Source organism: Papio anubis, chromosome 3 (assembly GCF_008728515.1).
Source record: "Papio anubis isolate 15944 chromosome 3, Panubis1.0, whole genome shotgun sequence".
NCBI classification, from domain to species: Eukaryota; Metazoa; Chordata; class Mammalia; order Primates; family Cercopithecidae; genus Papio; species Papio anubis.
Genome location: NC_044978.1, coordinates 171,251,697 through 171,273,421, shown reverse-complemented (window position 1 = coordinate 171,273,421; position 21,725 = coordinate 171,251,697). Strand labels below are relative to the sequence as shown.

Genomic DNA, 21,725 nt, shown 5'->3' with positions numbered 1-21,725 from the left:
CAGGGCTACTGGGAATGTAAAAAGGTGCAGCCACTGTGGAAAATAATTCAGCAGCTCCTCAAAAGTTAAACAGAATTGCCATACAATCCAGCAATTCCACTTCTAGGTATTTACCAAAAAGAATTGAAAACAGATACTCAAACCAATACTTTGAAACAAACATTCACTGCAGTATTATTCAAAATAGCTAAAAGGTGGAAACAACCCAAATGTCCATCAGCAGATGAATGGATAAACAAAATGTGGTCTATATATACAACGGAATATTGTTCAGCCTTAAAAAGGAATGACGTACTGATATATGCTACAACACAGATGACCCTTGGAAACATTATACTAAGTAAACTAAACAAGATGCAAAAGGACAATATTGTAATAATCCACTTATATGAAATATCTAGAATAGGCAAATGTATAGAGCTAGAAAGTAATTTAAAGGTTACCAAGGGGTAATGAGGGAAGGGAGAATAGGGAGTTATTATTTAATGGGTGTAGAGTTTCTGTTTGGAGTGATGAGAAAGTTTTGGAAGCATAGTGATGACAGTTCCACAACATTGCAACTGTGCTAAAAAAAAACTATTAAATTATACACTTTAAAATGAGTAAACTGGCAAATTTTATGTTATATACATTTTACCATAATTTTTAAAAAGTTATTAGACCCAGACAATTGTATAGAGTTCACAGAAATGATAAAGCTAATTTTACCTGAACTGTTACAGAGATGAGCGAGAGAGAAACATTAGTCTGCTTTTTTTTTGAGGTTAGACTATCCTTTATCCTAAAATGAGACAAGAACAATACAAGGCTGATCTCAGCTAAGAACATAAATCAAAAATTTCTAGAAAGTGGTAACTAAATCCAATATTAATTTTTGAAGTATCTTGACAAAATTGAGTATATCCCAGGAATGCAAGGAGAATTTGACATTTAAAAACCTGAGAATGCAATTCTCTACACTAACAGATGAAAGAATAAAAATAATATTTAATTATCTCAAAAGATGTAGAAAAAAGCTTGTGATAATGTGATTAACATTTATCCTTGATTAAAAACTCTTTAGCCAACTAGGAATACTTAACCAAAAGAATGAGATTTTTGTGTTATGATTTAAAATAAATTTGCTAGATTCATTTATTTTGCTTACATAAGAACTTTTGCAAGTAATGGTGTTTTGGAAAGATACTTTTTAATATTTTTGGAACTTAACAAGAAGTTGTATAAATCTTCCTCTACACTTATTTGTGGACTTGAAGGTGTGTTCCTCCAGAAAAGTTTTGGAATAACTTGTGCCTGGCACTCCACAGGGATACAGTAGCCAAAGGCCACTTTTCAAAAGTTGTCACTTAGGGGCCTCCTAAAAGATATAAAGAGCATAAATAAAGCAAACTGCATGGTGCAAACCAATGGTTGTAAATTCTTCACGTTTTTCTCACCACATGCAGAATACAAGCCAATACAGACAAGTTTTTTTATTGTCTTCTTGTACCAGCACTAGATAGTAGATCGTCCCCTTCAATTGGAAAATATATTCTTTCATACAGTTGTTCTTCTATTACTCCTTTGGTAAATTATACTTTTCCATTTTCATGGTTCTCTCTTTTTATAACTATGAACATTAAATTTCATAGCCTGAGATCCTTTAATGTTTTTTGTAATGCTTTTCTGTAAGGGCAATATGCTAGCTTTTTTATTGGAGGATCCAGAAATGTCGGTATGTAGGGTCTGTGCTTTATAATCATTCAGATTTTCCAGAAAATAATTTTCTACTTTCTCCAGTTCTGTATACGTAGAGGTAGGATGGGGGAGCCAATGGTATGTTCTTGGTTGTCTACATTCTTGAGAAAAGTTCAGAAAGGGCCCTGCAACATCTCCATTTCATATCAGTTTTCAGTCCTGAGACACACTCACTTTCTGCAGTAACTGGGAACTTGAGACCAGAGAGTCTCTGGTTTAACTTCCCGAGGGGGGAAAAAAAATCTCCTATGGGCAGCAGAAGATGAGGCAGATGTGGAGGACAGAAATTATGCCTGAGGAATGGGCATTTTTCAGGCTGCCAAGAAAAAGGATCCTGAGGATCAACTCTTTAATATACAGACTTTCAAATCTTCCTGCATTTTCAGCCCCATATCTCTCCCCACCTTCCTTAGTCTATGGTTGTATTAGTTTCCTGGGGCTGTTGTAACAAAGTACCACACACTGAGTGGCTTAAACAGCAGAAATTTTCTCACAATTCAGGAGACTAGAAATTTGAAATCAGGGTGTTGCAGGGTTGATTCTTTGTGAAGCTTCAAGAGACAGTGTGTTCCAGGCCTCTCTCCTGGCTGCTGATAGCCTTGAGTGTTCCCTGGCTTGGAGATGGTGCTCTCCCCATGTCTTCGCGTTGCCTTTCTTCTATTGTGTCTATCTCTGAATCCAAATTTCCCCTTTTGCAAGGACACAATCATCTTGGATTAGATCTCACTCTAATGACTTCATTTTAATGTGATTACCTCTGTAAATACCCTGTCTCCAAATAAGGTCCCATTCTGAAATACTGAGGTTAGGACCTCAGCATCTTTGGGAGTGAGAGAGAACATGATTCAGCTATGACACTGCTGCCCCAAATCCTGAGCTGCTGAAGTTCTGCAGAGTAAATCAGCTCATTTCCTTGTATTCATGCCTACCTGCATACCCCATCATACATGCACACAGATACATAAACATACATACACATACAGAGACACAAACACAAATACACTGACACATATGCATGCATACAGGCCGTGTCAAAAAAAGTACTCTGGATTTATTTTAATTCTGTATGGTAAGATACACAGACACAAACATGACTGGCACAAAAGAAGAAGTTTATACTTAACAGATCCCCAGAAACAAGAAGCATGGTGTCTTGGTTCGTTTTCTGCTGTTGTAACAGAATACACAGACTGGGCAATTTATAACGAACAGAAATTTATTTCTCACAGTTCTGATGGCTGGGAAGTCCAAGATCAAGAGGCTGGCATCCTGCAAGGGTCTTCTTGCTGCACCATCCTATGGTGCAAGGCAAGAGAACATGAGAGCAAGAAAGAGAAAGAGAGAAAAGGGGGTCAAACTCATTTCTTTTATAAGGAATCCACTCTTGCAATAATGGCATTAATACATTCATGAGGGCAGAGCCCTACAGCCTAATCACCTCTCTTTAGGTCCCGCCTCCCCACAACATTGTATTAGGGATTAAGTTTCCAATACATGCTTTTGGGGAGACACATACAAATCATAGAACATGGAATGCCACACAGGACCACATAGGGAAGAACCAGTGTTGGTCAGAAGGCAGAAGGGAGACAGCGTACAGAGCAGAGCCTTTACTAGGGTTTTCCCAGGAAGGAATAGGTGACACAGGGTAGGGTGCTGAGTAAATTTAGGACTAGATAGCTTGAATAATCGTGGTGTTCTCTGCGCTATAGTGGTCTGGTATCTGGACCTGGGGTGACTTGGGACAGGAGGAATATTGGCTTAGTGTGTGAGAGTTTGAAAATGGAGATGGTTGGTTGTGTGGGCTCTGGATTGGTTGGCTTGTATATGAGACTTTGCATATTTCAGGGGAATCATTTGCTATCTCTAGAAATTAGCTAACCTAGGAGAATCAGTTTCTCCAGGATCAAGGCTCCAAATGCCAGAGCATCAAGAATACAATCAATACACATACACACAAACGTACACACAAAATACACCCCGATACAGATACACACAAACACATGTGCACATACACACTAGTCTATTTGGAGTGTGGTTTCCTTGGCTCCATTCATTCTATTACTCTTCCAGCTACTTTGCCTCTTTCCTCTCTCTCTTTTTTTTTTTTCTTTTCAACTGTTTTGAGCCATAACATTTATATCCGTTTTCAGGAATTGCAGTGGGATTCAGAGAATAGGCAAAAATTAAACTTGTGCATTCAACCTTCCACTTTTAACTGGAAAACACTTGAGCGCAACATTTGCTGGTACCCTGAAGGACCTCCACAGAGCTTTTGCTGCTGCCACGTTAGACAGCTTCACCATGTAATGATGACCTTTTAAGATTCTAAATCGCCCCACCTCTGAGCCTGTTCTTCATTGGAAATGCAAGACGACCAGATGACATGAGGGAGGGGCGGCTCTTAGGGCTTAATCTAATTTCCAGTGCTGCCCATGTTGATTTCTCTCAGTCCTTCTCCTGCAGGCTGTGCGTCTCTGCTTACCCAGCATGCTTGTACTCCACTACTGGAAGTAACCTGTCACTTTAAAAGAAAAAAAAAGCCACCGAGTGACCTTCCTTAGGAACGGGTTGCTAAGCTGGTGTTTTTGCTCCAAGACATGGCTGCAGCTTCCCAGGGAGGAGCCCAGGGGCATCTCCAACACTCAGCCTTTCCCTCCGGACCCTTTTAAAAGATTCTACAGCACCATCTCTCTCCACTTCCATCCTAGAAAGCAGAATCTGCAAAGTGCCTTTTGTAAAGTTTCTTAAGGTAAATCAGTCCCTAACCGGACTTTGGGCTGCAACAATGATTTCCTGTTTTCAGTTACCGGGCTTGAAATTCAGCCTCTTCCAGATACAATGAGACTGGATTTAATGAATTGTAAATTTAGGGGCTCTCATCATTATTTATGTTTTACTTTCTGAAATGGGAACATAGACCATTACTTGGCAGCTTTGATTTGAGCTGCTATCTGGTATCTGGTTTGCAGGAAATGTAAGTACAGTTCATCACAAGCCCTGAGTGAAAATGCTCTCTAACCAAAGCTCTGTGAAACATTAGCTGCATGTTGCACTTATGGGCCTTTTAGTTCAAACTGGCTTAAGGGGAGAAGCACTAGTCACTGCGAAATACACTTTTCTTGGTATCAGACAGAGAAAGGGCTACTAACCACAGTGCTGAGAGTTGCTGTGCTTTCCAAAGACTTCAAGAAAATCTACTGGCTACAACTTAAGCTGACTGTTTGTTTCCCCTCATTGCAAAGAGGTGCTATGAAAAGCTAATAAAGTCGAATAAGATATATGTTTGCTATTGCATTTTCATATAACCTTTTCTGCAAATAAATTCAGTGCCAGCATGAAATCTCTCTCTCTCTCTCTCTCTCTCTATATATATATATATACACACACACACACACACATATATATCCTAGAGCTCACTTATAGAGTCATTCATTCAAACATTTATGGAGCATCAACAATGCACCAGGCAATAAACTTAAGTTTAGAGGGTGCAAACATAAATTAGACCAGGTCAGAAGCTCAGAGTTTGCTGGGAAAATAGACCTATAAACACATGATAAGAGTACAATGAGCTAAGTGCCATAAGAGATTTATAAAAACACTGAAAGCACAGCGGGATGACATCCAGGGAGGGGCTTCCAGCACTTACCACATCATGTAAATGCACTGGCCATATATCACATAACACAGCTCAAATATGGTCCCCATATGTACTCTTCAAAGCCAATGTATATTATATTGAGCTGATTCAATGATTCTATAAAGCTATTTGTCACTAACCTTATGCTAAGGGAAACTGCAGCTGGAATAACTTATAGAATAAGACAATGTATTCCAAAAGAATGTATGTGGCACCTCCCCAGGTGTCCAAGCTCCAGGATGGAACAGAAAAATGTTCTCAGGGTGTGAGGAAGAAAATACTCCTGGGTAGAAGTGCAGGAGGTTGCAGAAGCACCATACATGGAAACAGCAAGGCAACTGCCCTTGCTGAAGGCAAGGAGAGATGGAACATGAGTTATGGTAGCTGGGGGTTGAAGACTGGAGCCAAAGGTGGGTGGGCTTGAAAATCACCTAAGGTCTCTTTCATGACTCCTCTTCTATCCCCCAAGCTCTTTTCCCTCCTCATTCCTTTTTTCCACTTTCCCTCCCCACAGTCACTTTTTCTTATTAACAAAACCTACCAATATTGAGAGCCCAGTCTGTGCTAGGCATTTTGCTACACACATTTCATCATTTAGCCCTTATAAATTAATCATCCTTCAAGGTAGGAAGTATGATTGCAATGTTGCAGACAAAAAAAAAAAATGTGTCTCAGAGAAGGGAGAGCATTGTTCCAAGATCACACAGTTAATAAAAAAAGCTGAAGTTGGAACTCAGGTCCACATATTCCTTGGCAAAGAAATACGTGGGCCACTCTTCCTATAAACCCATGTTTTTGCCATCCTGGAGTAGGGCATATATATTGCATGATTTTTTAAGCAACCAATATGGAGTGAGATGCATTGTATCTCAGCCTCCAGGTATGGCTCTGATCCATTGATGACTCTTAAGAATAGACCATTTATTCAGATGAAGGTGTCAGTACTTTTCTTGAAAAAAATGTTTGGTTTTCTGCACTGAGTAAAATAAATAATTGACTTAATGTAGCCTAAGCCTTTTCTCACCAGTGCTTCACAGCTTTCAACTGTAAATATTTCCAGAATAGTGGGCTATTCTGGAAAGCACAGAATAATTATTGATGCCATTGCAAAAGCAAGAATAAATGGTGAGACAGAGGGGTAGAGTGGAGTGAGGGAGGACTTGGGAATCAGAGTCTTGGGGTCCAGTTCTGGATGTGACATTTAATAATTATAACCTTGGGCAAATCATGCAAACTGTCAGAGCCTCAGTTTACTCATACACAAATTGGGGCACATACTGCTAAGCTAGATATGTTATTGTGAGGACTAAAGAGAACATATGTCTACAGTTAGCACCAAATAAGTGTGCAGTAAATCATAGCTATTTTGATGTTGTCAGTAGGAATATATTAACAAGTACCAATGCATAAGATGATGGCAAGCTTCATATTAAAACCAGGCAGTATTGATTTATCTTTTCTTAGCAACAGTGTTCATATAAAAAGTAAATTTCCTTGTCATTTGATTTCCTTAGAAACTCATTTAAAGGAAATGATCAGGAAAGAATGAGGAGAAAAGAAAATCCCATTACATTTTTCATTTTCTACTTCTATTTTTTATTTCATATAAAGCATTTTTTAACTTATAGAGAACTTTTTTTAGTTACTAAAATATTTCACAGGTTTTTTGTTTGTTTGTTTTATTTTATTTTTTTTTTCAGTTTGCAATGACCGGAGTTGTTTATTAGAGAACTCTTGTGTACTTTTACATTTCATCCTTATTATCCGCCCCCTCATTCACTCTAGGTTACCTTCTTGCCTCTCTATTTTCTTAGCTGCTTTTACATTTTCCTTCCTTTATTTTTTGTACACTGTGATGAAGTCTGTAGAGAAGACAATAGAATTTCAGATGTTTTATTTCCCTTTAACATGGTAATTCCCCTGTAGGGTCAGTGAAACCTTGAGCTCAGATGAGCTGCTTAAATGACCTGACCAAGTCCCAGTTAAGATTTGGGTTCCATGGATATTAGAAAGGGCTTATGATTTCTCAGCCATATGCCTGTTGTTTCTCCACATGGTTTCTCACTTAATCCTCACAGAAGACTAGAAAAAACAGTGGAGCTTTAAATAGTCCCAGAATGTGGCTATGGAACCACAGGCAATAAGTCAGTGACTTAGTCATTCATTTGACAAGTATATATTGAATGTCCATGATGTCCCATAGTCCTAGTCTCTGGAGGTAAACAATAAACAAAATAATGTTTCTGCCCTCTTGTAGCTATATTTTAATGGATATAGGCTGACATTAACAAGTATGTATATTGAGTGGTGATAAGTACTATGAAAAAATCATTGTAAGGTAGTTAAGGAATTCCAGGAGGGTGCTGGGAGGAGATCATTGTGTTGCGAATGGTCAGGGAAGAGCTTTCTGATAATGAAATTTCAGCAGAGACCAGAAGAAAGTAAAAGAGCAAGAGCCATGCAGATATCTTGGGGAAAAGGAGAACCAGGTAGCAGGAACCGCAGGTGCAAAGGTCCTGAGGCAAGAGGATTCAAGTGCAAATCACACAGGGCTTGTAGGCCTTGGAAAAAACTTTCGGTTTTACTCTGTAGACAAAGGGAAATCACTGGAGGATTTTGAGTGAAGCAACGTCATGATGTCACTCAAATTTTTATCAATTTGCACTGGCTTCAATGCAGAGACTATGGTAGCCCAGCAATGTGGGAAGGTGAGAAATTAGGAGGTACTTGCAGTAGATTTCAAGAGAGAAGATGGTGTTTGACCATGGTGATAATAGTGGAAATGTTTAGAAGTGATTAGATCCTGAATATAATTTGAAGCCAAAACTGGCCGGATTGCTGATGGATTGAGTGTGGTGTGTCATGTGAGACTGAGAAAGGAGTTAAGAACAACTGCAAGGTTTCTGGCCTGAGCAAAATGGATTTCTGTGTATTACAACAGGAAAACTGCAGTACAAAGCAGGCTCAGGAATAAAAGCAAAGAACTTTATCTGAGGTATGTCAAGCCAAGTGAAGGTGTCCATCAAGCAGATACTTGAGTCTGGAATTCTGGGGAGATGTCTGGACCCGGGATGTAAATTTGGGAAGTATCAGCATGCAGATGGTGTTTAAAGCCAAGAGACATGATGAGATGGCCAGAGGAATGAAAACAGGCAGAGCTAAGCCCCGGAGCACTCCAACCTTTGGTGGTTTGAGAGATGGGGAGAAACCAGCAAAGGAATTTGAGAAGGAGCAGTCAGTGGGTAAGAGGAAAACCAAGAAAGAACTTGTCCCAGGAGCCAACTGAAGAAAGTATCTCCAAAGAAAGGGATGGGTGACTTTCATCACTAAATGTCTCTGACCTTTCCGTGCCTGGCTGATTTCACCCACAAGTAAGTGAGAAGATGCAAATGACAAACATGGCATGTTCTCACTTATGTGTGGGATCTAAAAATCAAAATCATTGCACTCATGGAGATAGAGAAGAGAAGGATGGTTACCAGAGGCTGGGAAATGTAGTCAGGGGTTGGGAGAGGTTGTCTAATGGATACAAAAAAAAAAAAATAGAAAGAATGAATAAGACCTAGTATTTGATAACACAATGAAAGGACTATAGTCAATAATAATTTAATTGTACATTTAAAAATAACTAAAAGAGTATAAATAGATTGTTCGTAACACAAAGGATAAATGCTTGAGGGGATAGATACCCAATTTTCCGTGATGCGATTAAGCATCGCATGCCTGTACCCAAATATCTCATGTACCTCATAAATATATACACCTACTATGTACCCACAAAAATTAAAAACGTAGAAAATGTTTTAAATGTCTCTGACCAAGTCAAGTAAGATGAGGACCGAGAATTGATCACCAGACATGGCAAGGCTGGGGTCACTGGAGATGAATCATTGGCAAGAGGAGTTGAAGAGCATGCTAGACCCCAAAAATAAAAACAAACTGGGAAGAGAGGGAATGTTTTGAGGGATTTTTCTATAATTGTTGAAAACTTGAGCAACAGCTAGAAAGAGAAGTAAAGTTAAGAGAGGGCTTTTTTTGGCTGGGAGTGGTGGCTCACGCCTGTAATCCCAGCACTTTGTGAGGGCAAAGCAGGCTGATCACAAGGTCAGGAGTTCAAGACCCACCTGACCAACATGGTAAAACTGACCCTACTAAAAATACAAAAATTAGCCGGGCGTGGTGGCACACACCTGTAATCCCACCTACTCAGGAGACTGAGGCAAGAGAATCGCTTGAACCTGGGAGGCGGAGGTTGCAGCGAACCAAGATCATGCCACTGCACTCCAGCCTAGGCAACAGAGTGAGACTCTGTCTCAAAAAAAAAAAACTGGCTGGGGGCTTTTTTAAAGGAAGGGAAAAATTACAGCATTTTTTTCCACTGGTAAGAATGAGCCAATAGAGCAGGAAGAAAACCCAGGTGAAAGTGAAGAATTGTCAGGATCAAGGGTCTGAAGGGGGAGGAATGATAAGGCCCAGTGCACTATTGAAGGAGGAGCCCCATGGGGACATGGGGGTTCATAGTAGCAAGTGGAAGCAGAGGAGGTGGCGGTGGCTCAATGTGGTAGGAGGGGAAGGGGATGCAGAAGCCCTCTCTGGTCTTGTCTTTTTACTTAGTGAAATAAGGGCCAAGGTCAAGGGCAGAGAGTGCGGAGGGGCAGTAGCGGAGAGGAGCTGTAAAATGGTCCTTCTGGAGCTGGATTCCAACCAGTGCCATCCAACTCTATGGGCACAGTAAAGATGTGGGGACAGGGAGACTTGGCATCCTTCCTTTCCTCTGGCACTTATCTCCACCAGTCCTGGGGTCTGCCAGGGTTCCTGTGAGTGGAAAGTCTACTCAGCTCAAACACTTCACTTACCATCACAGCCAGCCTCATATATATCCATAGTAAGAGAAGCAGTATTTCATTGATTTCAAAATGCCTGACTTCTTCATTATTCTTTGTCAGGGACCCATCCCAGCCAAAATGAATCCCAGGGAAGAAAAAGTAAAAATAATTACAGAGGTAAGTGGCCACTTCGATGACCTCTAGGGATGTGTTTGTGTGTGCATGCTTATGTTACACTTGCTTGTGAATGAGGAAGTTAGGCCAACCAGCATCTATTGCACATGTTAAAAGAAAAGCTTTACATGAATTAAATTCAGCAGAGTCTAATTGTACAAAGAACAATTTGTGAATTGGGCAGCCCGCAGAACCTGAAGAGACTCAGAGAGCTCTGCTCTGCTCTGTGGGCAGACAGCATCTATGGACTGAAGATGGAAGTGGAGTACAGACACAGCTGGATTAGCTACACCTCAGCGTTGCCTTATTTAAACGTGATCTGATCAGTAGGCCACCTGTGATTGACTGAAGCTCATCTGCTCTGATTGGCTGAGACTCAGCTATCTGCTACAGAAGTACACTTTAAGTCAGGCTTTCAGTTAGTTTACTAAGATTGCAGTTTGTTATGTAAGAACTCAAAGTAGAGTTATCCTCAACCCACATTTAGTTTAACACACACCTACTAAATGCACCCTGAGGGTGCTTATCAGATATGTGGTGGAGAAGGGGAGGTGGATGGTGAAGGAAATGCAGTCCTGCTGACATTCCAAGATCTTACTTCTACCTGAATGCTCTGAAGCTGTTTTGTCACTGTTCTATGAACTCTGACACATAGCAGCTCTAAGTTACTACCTATTATTGGGCCTAGCTCTGCCTGAAGCACGCTGATTTCTAAAGACATTCAGAGTGAAGGTAACAATTGTAGACACCTGCTAATAGAAGCCTCTGTCCATGGAGTCCTGCAATTTCTGACTCATTGTACGTAAAAACTCATTAAAGCACTGCCCACACCAGAGAAGGGAGGCTGTCTAGTTTGGAGACTGCAGACCATCCAACAAAAGAGAGTATTCCTCTCAATCCTTACTTCTCTCTCATTTCAAGGGCTCACTGGCTTGAGACAACAAAGACAGAAATGGAGATGATATGTGCTGTCCAATGCAGTGCTCCAAAAAGCCTGAGGAAACTCATTATAAAACCATGCAGATTAACTTTAAGCAAGATGGTTGGGCACGGTGGCTCACGCCTGTAATCCCAGCACTTTGGGAGGCTGAGGCAAGTGGATCACCTGAGGTTGGGAGTTCGAGACCAGCCTGATCAACATGGAGAAACCCCATCTCTACTAAAAATACAAAATTAGCCAGGCGTGGTGGGGCATGCCTGTAATCCTAGCTACTCCGGAGGCTGAGGCAGGAGAATCACTTTGACCCGAGAGGCGGAGGTTGCGGTAAGCTGAGACCATGTTACTGCATTCCAGCCTGGGCGACAGTGAGACTCCGTCTCAAAAATAAATAAATAAATAAATAACTTTTAAGCAAGATCAAGTACCGACAAACCCACATAAATTTATATTTGCGCCGAGACGGGTGGATCACGAGGTCAGGAGATCGAGACCATCCTGGCTAACACAGTGAAACCCCGTCTCTACTAAAAAATACAAAAAAAAAAAACTTAGCCGGGCGAGGTGGCAGGCGCCTGTAGTCCCAGCTACTCGGGAGGCTGAGGCAGGAGAATGGCGTGAACCCGGGAGGCGGAGCTTGCAGTGAGCTGAGATCCGGCCACTGCACTCCAGCCTGGGTGACAGAGCGAGACTCCGTCTCAAAAAAAAAAAAAAAAAATTTATATTTGCTTATTCATTCATGTAACCAAATACGTTTTGTGCCTATAGTCCCTGGGAATACAGCAGTAAACAAATCTTGTGCCCTCATGGAATTTACATTCTATCTTATTTGAAGTCCTACTGGATAGTTAGAATAGAGGATGAAAACATCGCGGAAAAGCAAAAGATTACGTAGGCTTCTCACAAGTCCATTCCAAGTCAGTAAAAACTTAGAATTGAATTAAAAGCCATGCTTGCACACCACAATATAATTATCTTCTTGTAATCTAAGTTGGCGAATCCTCTGAACTAAGAACACTTTCCATTTGGCAGGCCCAAAGAAGGAGTCCAGAGTGAGGATGCAGCTCAGAGGACAAGTCAGAGATCAGGTCACACACACGAAGGAAAGGCCCAAACCAGGGCTATTCTCTCATTCGACCTCACTTCCCTCCTCTGTTATTGCGGTTCATGTCTACCCTAACCCCAGTGGCCAAGGGGAGTCAGGAGTAATTGAGGTCTGCCCCGGAAACCTGCATGAAATTTCTTTGAAATCATATATCTTTAAAAATCATACTTTGTGTTCCAAATTTGTTTCAGTATAAAAACAATACAAAAAATCCTAGTTTTAGGAAAAAATTTCTAGTAAGTTTGGTGTACTCCAGAGAGGTTCTGTGTTGATCTTGCAACTTCTTATTCACCCAGGGACACCTGTGCCCCAGTTTATAAAACTCTAGGACTAAAAAACTTTACAGCTTGTAGTAGACTTGAGAGCTTTGAGCTCTAACAATTTATGACTAAAACATTAGAAAGTGTAAGGTGGAAAGAGGAAATGAAGTTTGCGCTGTGAAAGGATTTTTTTCCCTTTTCAAAAAAAATCTGCCAAAATTTCCTTTAATCTGAAGCATTTGTGATGATGTAACATTGTATCCTTATTATCCTTTTCCTGTGCCGGTAAGGCCAAGAAGCAGAAAAACTTAACCTGTGAAATCCCTAATATGATTCTGATGTCTGTCCTGGGCTTTGGTTCTCTGTCTGTCCTAGCAGATTCACTTGTTGGTCGCCTTTCTTAGACTGTGACTTTTAAGAGCAGACAGCATATGGTTTGCAATTCTGTGTCGCAAGAGCCTGGAACATAGTAAATGCTCAGTAAATGTTGTATGCATGAACGAGGACCTGGAACCATGGAAGATCCAACATCATCTCGTGTATGATGTTCCAATATGGATATGACTTTTCGAAAACATGTCTGTGTTGAGAAGAGTGGATGATGATAGCCGCACAGATTGTTAACTGTTCCCCCACTCCCACTGAGCATTACTGCATAGAAGCAGGGTCAAGATGGGGGTTTTAATTTTAATACCTAAAAGTCATACCTCTCTCCCTGTCTTAAGATTCTCTCCCTCTTGCATTTTAACAAAGGAGTTCATTGAAAATGATGAGGATGCAGACATGGGAAGACAGAAGAGGAACTCAAAGGTTCGAAGACAGCCAAGAAAGAAACAGGTAGGAAGTGACAAGAAACTGTGTCTGTGTGTTGTGTCACCGATCAACAACCTGCCTGCATCCCCAGGGCCATACAGCATCCACAAGGGCAGCCTTCCTTCCTTGGTACCAACCTTTGGCCTGCTCTGGGGGACTGTGAGGCGAAGATGCAGATGGGATGGTCCAGGATGCAGATGGGATGGTCCAGGATGCAGGAGCCTGATTCAGAGACTTACAGATGAGCCTCACAGTAAGGCGGGGGTCCATACTTGGGGCATTTTTACTCTAAGTTTTCTCCATCTCCTAGAGAGGAGTCTAGAAAAGATGAAAGGAGCCTGTTTTAGTGCTTCATTGAAGGCCATAGACTATGATGGGCAGTAGATGGCAGTAAAGGATTACAAATCTTGGAAAACTCCCTCTTTTTCCAAGCCCAAATTCTGTCTTTGAGGCAGAAGCCAACTCCTTTCTCCCGAGCCTGCTGGCAGATCCTCCCCTACCTCTCCACAGGAGTTCCCCTCCTAGGCTGGGAGCATCCTGTGCAGGGTAAATCTTTTCCAGGTAAGTCCTTGGTAAGGAGTTGTCCTCTGAGAAGGGAGGCAGGGAAGCAGCTACTGTGGATGGGAGCTCTGCTTGGAACAATCGAGATGCCAGCAGGGGAGGGAGGGGAGGGAAGCGCCATTTTGAGCCAGTAGTCACGTGAAGGGGCTGCAGAGAGGGGTGGCCAGGAGAGATGAGGAGGTCACAGGGAGACAGAAGAGACCTCCCTCCTAGCTACCCCCTTGCTCAGCATACTCGTTGGGGTAATCTGGGCAGAGGAGTCACTTTCAGCCTTTCCTGCAGGCTGGGATGAAGCCGCCCACGGGAGGGTCCAGGCGGTCGGGGAGGTACTGCCTGGCCACGTGGGCTAGCTCTCTGGCCACTCCTGGGGACTGAAAAGACCCACAGCCAGACACAGCTCCGAAGCTTTAACCCCTTCCTGTGGGGTCAGTCTGCAGCTCTGCAGCCCAGGGCCAGGGGCCACGGAGGCACTAGATGAAAAGGGTTCCAGCCCTTAGCTCCAGAGTCACAGGCACAGTGAGCAGTGGGTGACCAATGCCAAGGCTGCCATGGAGCTTAGACTGAAGAGGAGAAAGGGGCAAGGATGGAGAAGGGAATATAACAGCTATTAAATGCTGAGCAATTTATGGGCCAGGCTTGGAACTTTATAGGTTGGCAGCATTGCAAGAAATGTAGTTGCATTCCAGAATCAGAATCACATGGGGACTTTTTTTTTTTTTTTTAAATAAGTTCCACCCCGGGCCATCTATTTACATCCGAATCTCTGTGCTTTCTACAATGACTCATACATTGCAGCATCTCAACAAATGGGCTCTTTTTATTATATTTTTCTTTTACAGATAAGAAAGCAGTGTAGAAGGAAGTTAAATAACTTGCCCAAAGTCCCACAGTCAATCTGAGTTTGGAGGCAAGCTTTAGTCTATCTGTCCTCAAAGGTGTTATTGCCAATTCTGCTTCCTTGTTTTCCTTCACTGAGAGTTTGGGGAAGGAACCAGAGGCTATTCTTGGGGTGCCCAAAGGGTGGACTAAATATTTGCCCTGAATTACCCAGTGACACTTTAGCTGCTGTTTGCAAACTATTTGAAGTTGAGAACCAACTGTGATTTTCCCCTTTCTCTTTCCTCCAAAGTCCTGCAGAGCTCTACACATTTTACCTAGAAAAAGTGAAAATAATCACGCTATTTGGGGATGCCTTGATAATTTCACGAAACTATTTCTAGAGAAACTCTGGGTTGGCCCTCTTCCCTGGGGGGTACCCACAGTGAGTCAGGTGACGGGGACTGTGGTTATCCAGATGTGAATAGTACGAAGGCATGTCCCCTCACTGGTGACCCATCTTCCCAAGAGAGGAACAGACTGAAATGAAGTCCTGGGAGTCTCTGAACCTCTGACCTTCTTCCTCCAGCCACCAACTGCTCTCCCCAAGGAAATGGTGTCCGAAGAGTCCCACTTTGGCAACCAGCCGGAGCCTGTGCAGGAGGAGCCCAAGACCCACCTCCTGAGCATGACAGTCCGGAGAGGCCCACGGAGTAAGTGCCTCTCTTCCATTCAGCTGGTTTGCTGGTGCTTGTGAATTGCCTACTGTGAGTTCAGCACAGAGCAGTATGGGGATTTTTTATGGGTGTTAGTTTTCATGCATTGCCACTGCTGCTCCACTCACCTTATCCCAACTTGGTGAGTGACTTTCTAGGTTGATCCCTGCCAAGGAGACGGGACATATAGCTTCAGGATGTGTTTCTATAAGCACATAATATTCTTTGGATGTTTGTCCCCTCCAGATCTGAAATGTGACCTTCAGTGTTAGAGGTGGGGCCTAAGGGGAAGTGTTTGGGTCACGAGGGCACAACTCATGAATGGCTTGGTGTTGTCCTCTAGTAATGAGTGAGTTCTTGCTCTGTTCACTCATTGGAGAGCTGGTTGTTAAAAAGAGCCTGGGCAGGCCAGGCGCAGTGGCTCATGTCTGTAATCCCAGTACTTTGGAAGGCTGAGGCGGGTGAATCACCTGAGGTTGGGAGTTCAAGACCAGCCTGACCAACATGGAGAAACCCCATGTCTACTAAAAGTACAAAAAAATTAGCCAGGTGTGGTGGCACATGCCTGTAATCCCAGCTACTTGGGAGGCTGAGGCATGAGAATTGCTTGAACCTGGGAGGCAGAGGTTGCAGTGAGCCAAGATCGGGCCACTGCACTCCACCCTGGGCAACACAGCAACACTCTATCTCAGAAAACAAACAAACAAAAAGAGCTGGAATCTCCTCCCCTCTCTCTTGCTCCCTTTCTCACCATGCGACTGCCTCCCCTTCCCCTTCTGACATAAGTAAAAGCTTCCTGAGGCCTCACCAGAGGCAGATGCTGGCACCATGCTTATTGTACAGTCTGCAGAACAGTGAGCCAAAATAAACCTCTTTTCTTTATAAATTACCCAGTCTCAGATATTCCTTTACAGCAATGCAAAATGGACTAACAGTACATAAGTTCGGGAGTGTTCATTAGAATAGAAATTAAATATGCCGAAACTCAAAGGAAGATGAAATTGTTAGGGAAGACATATGTGTTAACGTCGTGAGGCTTGAATTAGATGTTTGGAAGAAATGAGGGAGGTTTCTGAGGCTGCTGGTGACCTTACCATTGAGAACACCTACGCTTCTCCACCTACACATACGTGCCTTTTCTTCTTCCCCAGTACAATGAACATCATGAATTACCTGCTCATTGTAGGGAAAATGACCACCCTTCAGGCATTGCTTTTCATGAAAAGTGGATTAGACAAGAGGAAAAGCGGTTATACTTTTTAATTGTTACATAATTGTTAGGCTGTTTTCCCTATGGCAAAGTTGGGAAATAAGTAACTGTTGGAAACTAGAGGACCTTGGAAGCAAGTTGACTCTTAGATTGGAAAAATGTGGTTCCAATCTAAGAGCAGTGACACAATGAGAGCTGTTATGAATTAATAAAAACAGAACCAAAATTTATCTCAGATGGCTGTTTCTTTTTCTAAATGCTCAAAAACGTTTATTACCGAGGATTACAACTTGTCATTTCAGGCTGCCATAACAAAATACCATAGACTGGGAGGCTTAAACACCCAACATTTGTTTTCTCATGGTTCTGAAGGCTGAACATCTGAAATCAGGGTGCCAGCATGGCCAGTTTGCAGTGAGGCCCTTCCTTCTGGCTAGTTGGTGGCCACCATCTTCCTGTGTGCTCACATGACCTCTTCTGTGTGCCTGCATTGGGGGATGGGGAGGCTCTACTGTCTCCTCTTATAAGGACACTAATCCTAATCCTATCAGGGCCCCTTCCTTATGATCTCATTCAACCTTAATTACCTCCTACAGGGTCTATCTCTAAATGCAGTCATACTAGGGGAGAAGGCTTCAACATACAAATTTTCAGAGGGGGAACACAATTCAGTCCTTAGCACAACTATTGGATATTTAATTATTTTAAAATCAAGGGAAAAACTGCCAGAAGAGGTGGCCACCAGTCAAGGCTCTGTGACATAAAAAGTGGATTATTTTCTAACCTCTAAAATGAAGGAGATACTGTCCACTATCACCATGGAGATAATCTATCCATTATTCCCTTCCCCCACAAAAGGCACTATTTCTGAATTGGGGAATGGAGAGGTATGGAATCGACAGAAGACTGAGACCTGCCTCCTGGAGCCACACCATGACCAGCCAGTGTCTGGGAAGCCCTGAGTGGAGCTGGAAGCTGCTGATGAATTGGCAGCACTGATGAACCAAGATTAAGAGAAAACATCCCCAGCAGTGAGGCGTGGAGCACATGGTGGATAAGGAGCCTGTGGAGCCAGGCATCTGTCAGAAATGAGAAGTCAAAGCCAGCAGACAGAGTCAAGAGAGCAGAGGAAGTATTATACCAGTGGCATTAGAGCAGGAGACAGACAAGTAAAAAGGAATGATGAGTGCTGGGAGAAACGGCAGAGCGCAGGACTGCCCTAGGCAGGCAAGGGTAGCAAGGGAGGTGACAGAAGAATGGAGCCTCCACATACGGAGGAGTCTGCATGGGGAATTGTAGGGTGAGGAGGATTCCAGATTCAGGGCTTGGAAACACACAGATGTATGCGCAGAAAACACAGAGAGGGTCGAGAGCAAGATAGAAGCCGCCATGTGCTTTATGACCCAGTCGTGAAAATCACCTATCAGTGCTTTCAACATACTTGTTAGAAGCATGTCCCTAAATCCAGCCCACATTTAAGGGGAGGAAATCAAGCTCCTTCTTTTGAAAGAAGGAGTGTCAAAGAATGTATGGACATTTTTACTACCACATTAATTTTTCTTTAAAACTCTTCTTTATCTCACTTTTCTACTCAGAAATCTATTATATTACATTACATAAAATCCATACTCTCTTATTTATTCTGGGCACTAAGACCCTATGCAGTTGGGCCCCTTCCAGTTGTATTTTTCGGTCTTTTCCCGTGTGTGCTCCACTTTCATTGACTCCTTACTGGCCTCTGAATACCTCATGACCATCTGAGCATTCCTGGGCTTTGGTTCCCACTTAAAGAGAGTTCTCTACTTAAGCTTGTGATTGTAAAGGCAATTGAGCTGTCCAGTTAAGACCATGGGAGATGGCTTAGACAACTGTGGGTACCAGTCTCTACCTATCTTACTCCCTTGGGCAAGTTCTCCAACCTCCCTAAACTTTAGTTTCCTTATTTGTAAAACAGGGACAATAATAGATTGGGTGAACAGTGCCACAGAATTTATACTCCAGTTGTGGGAGGGATGAGAGGAAAAAAGAGAAAAACAAATGAAGTAAACTAGATAAACATAGAGTACAGCAGGTATGAGAAGTGCCGAAGAGAAAGATAAACAGTAAGCTGGCAGGACTGCAGTGGGAGTGAGAGGATGAGGTGCATTTGTGAAAGGAAATGAGTGATCCCCAAGGAGAGAATGTTCCAGGCAGTGAGTGGTCTTAAGGCAGGAATGTGCTTGGAATGTTCAGCAACAGCCAGGGGGCAAGGGTGGTGGAGAGTGAACAACAAGGAAAAGGAAAAAAATAAAATCAGAAGGGAGGAGGGGAATTGTACCCAGCCTAGTGGGCCCTTAGACTTTTAATCCGAATTAGATGAGCGTCATTGAAGGGTTCAAGCCCAGGACTGATATAATCAGACTTAAGGCTGAAGGCTCCTGTGCTGAGAGTAGACTTTGGAAGGAGCAAGGGCAGAAGCACAGAGACCAGGTAGAGGCCAAGAGCAAAAATCCAGGTGGGAGTTACTGCGGAATGGGACTGGTGGGTAGTGGAAGGGGACAAAAGAGTGTGGGAAATCTGGGTATTTAGAAGGTTAGAGACAAACAGTTATATTTCTTGATTGAACAAGAATTATGAAAGCAGGAAGGTTGTCTCCATGGTTTTTGACTTGAGCTATTGGGAAAATGGAGTTGCCATTTTCCCAATAGAGTTTCAGAGAAAGAAAAGATGGCAGAAAGGGCAGGTTTGAAGGTAGAAATTGAATAGACATGCAAAGTTGAGATGCCTGTTGAATATCCAAGTGGACATGAATGTATGGATATAGGGATCTGGTGGTTGGGGAGAGGTGGAGAGTGGAGAGGGATTCCCTGACCTTTTATCTAGAATGTCCCTTTCCCACCTCTGTCCTCTTTCCTCTCAGCTGGTTCTATTTTCTTTCAGAGCACTCATCACCTCCTGGCATTTTCCAATCAGCTGACTATCTTTTTTTTTTTTTTTTTTGAGACGGAGTCTCCCTGTGTCGCCCAGGCTGGAGTGCAGTGGCGCGATCTCGGCTCACTGCAAGCTCCTCCTCCTGGGTTCACGCCATTCTCCTGCCTCAGCCTCCGAGTAGCTGGGACTACAGGCGCCCGCCACCACGCCCGGCTAGTTTTTTTTTTTGTATTTTTAGTAGATACGGGGTTTCACCACGCTAGCCAGGATGGTCTCGATCTCCTAACCTCGTGATCCACCCGCCTCGGCCTCCCAACAGCTGACTATCTTGATCATTAGAAGGAAAGCTCCCTGAGAGCCAGACTTTGTCTACTGTATTCATTGCTTATTCCCCAGTGCAATATTTGGAGCTTGATAAACATGTTGAAAAACTGCCATGGGCATAACAACAAATGCTCAAGACAGGGTCCTGCCTCTGGTAACCATCATTCTACTCACTATCTCTATCAGATCAACTGTTTTAGCTCCCACATATGAGTGAAAACATGTACTAGTTGTCTTTCTGTGCCTGGCTTTCTTCACTAACATAATGTCCTCCAGTTCCATCCATGTTGCTGCAAACTGCAAAATTTCATTCTTTTTTATGGCTGAATAATATTCCATTGTGTATATGTAGCATATTTTCTTTATCCATTTATCCACTGATGGATACTTAGGTTGATTCCATATCTTAGCTGTTGTGAATAGTGCCGCAATAAAAACAGTTCAGATATCTCTTTGATATACTGATTTCCTTTCTTTTGGATATATACCCAGCAGTGGGATTTCTGGATCATAGGGTAGTTCTATTTTTAATTTTTTGAGAAACCTTCATATTGTTTTCCATAACAGCTGTACAAATTTACATTCTCACTAACAGTATACAAGCATTCCCCTTTCTCTGCATCCTTGCCACCATCTGTTATTTTTTGTCTTTTTGATGAAAGCCGTTTTAACTGGAGTAAGATATCTCATTGTGGTTTAATTTGCATATCCCTCATGATTAGTGAATTTGAGCATTTTTGCATATACCTGTTGGCCATTCATATGTCTTCTTTGGAGAAATGTCTATCAATGTTTTTTGCCTATTTTTAATGAGATTATTTATGTTTTATCTGTTGAGATATTTGAGGTCCTAGTATATTCTGGATATTAGTCCCCTTTCAGAGGAGTTATTTGCAAATTTTTTTCACATCTATTGAAATGATCCTGTCCTTTTTCCTTCATTCTGTTGGTATGATGTATTACTTTATTGATTTGCATATATTGAACTATCCTTGCATCCCTGAGATGAATCCTACTTGATCATGAAGAATGATGTTGTTAATGTATTGTTGAATACAGTTTGCTAGTATTTTGTTGATGATTTTTGCATCAGTGCGCATCAGAGATACTGGCTTGTAGGGTTTTTTTGGTGTTATGTCTTTGTCTGGTTTTGGTATCACCATAATACTGCCCTTGTATCATAAGTTTGGAAGTATTCCCTCCTCTGATTTTTGGAATAGTTTGAGTAGGATTAATAATAGTTCTTCTTTAAATATTTGGTTGAATTCAGCAGGGTAGCCGTCAGGTCCTGGGCTTTTCTTTGAAGATAAACACTTTTTATTACTGCTTCTATCTCATTACTTGCTTTTTGTCTATTCAGATTTTATATTTCTTCATGTTTCAATCTTGGTAAGTTGTATATGTCTAGAAATGTATGCATTTCTTCTAGCTTTCTAGAAGAAATGTATTGGCATATAGTTGCTCATAATAGTTTCTAATGATCCTTTGAATTTCTGTGGTATCAGTTGTTATGTCTCCTTTTTTGTCTCTGATTTTATTTATGTGGGTCTTCTCTTTTTCTTAATCTGGCTAAAGTTTTGTCGATTTTGTGTATCTTTTCAAAAAACAACTTTTCATTTCATTGATCTTTTCTACTTTTTATTAAGTCTCACATTCATTTATTTCTGCTCTGATCTTTATTATTTTTCCTCTA

The 21,725-nt window shown here is 42.1% G+C and overlaps 1 protein-coding gene across 6 annotated transcripts in view; it reads left to right on the top strand.

Moving 5' to 3' along the window:
- The first annotated feature begins 4,280 nt into the window (after positions 1 to 4,280).
- CC2D2A (coiled-coil and C2 domain containing 2A) overlaps positions 4,281 to 21,725 on the top strand; it is a 136,357-nt gene continuing 118,912 nt past the window's right edge. For 4 of the 6 annotated variants that reach the window (XM_009206550.4, XM_009206547.4, XM_009206548.4 and 1 more), the window contains exons 1-3: positions 9,733 to 10,383; positions 13,436 to 13,519; positions 15,462 to 15,585. In XM_009206550.4, coding sequence (XP_009204814.1) covers positions 10,297 to 10,383; positions 13,436 to 13,519; positions 15,462 to 15,585 — 295 coding nt within the window. In that variant the 5' untranslated portion in view covers positions 9,733 to 10,296. Of the gene's footprint in view, positions 4,490 to 9,732; positions 10,384 to 13,435; positions 13,520 to 13,933; positions 14,057 to 15,461; positions 15,586 to 21,725 lie in introns of those variants that run through there. The other 2 variants (XM_009206551.4, XM_009206553.3) reach the window with 2 other exon arrangements.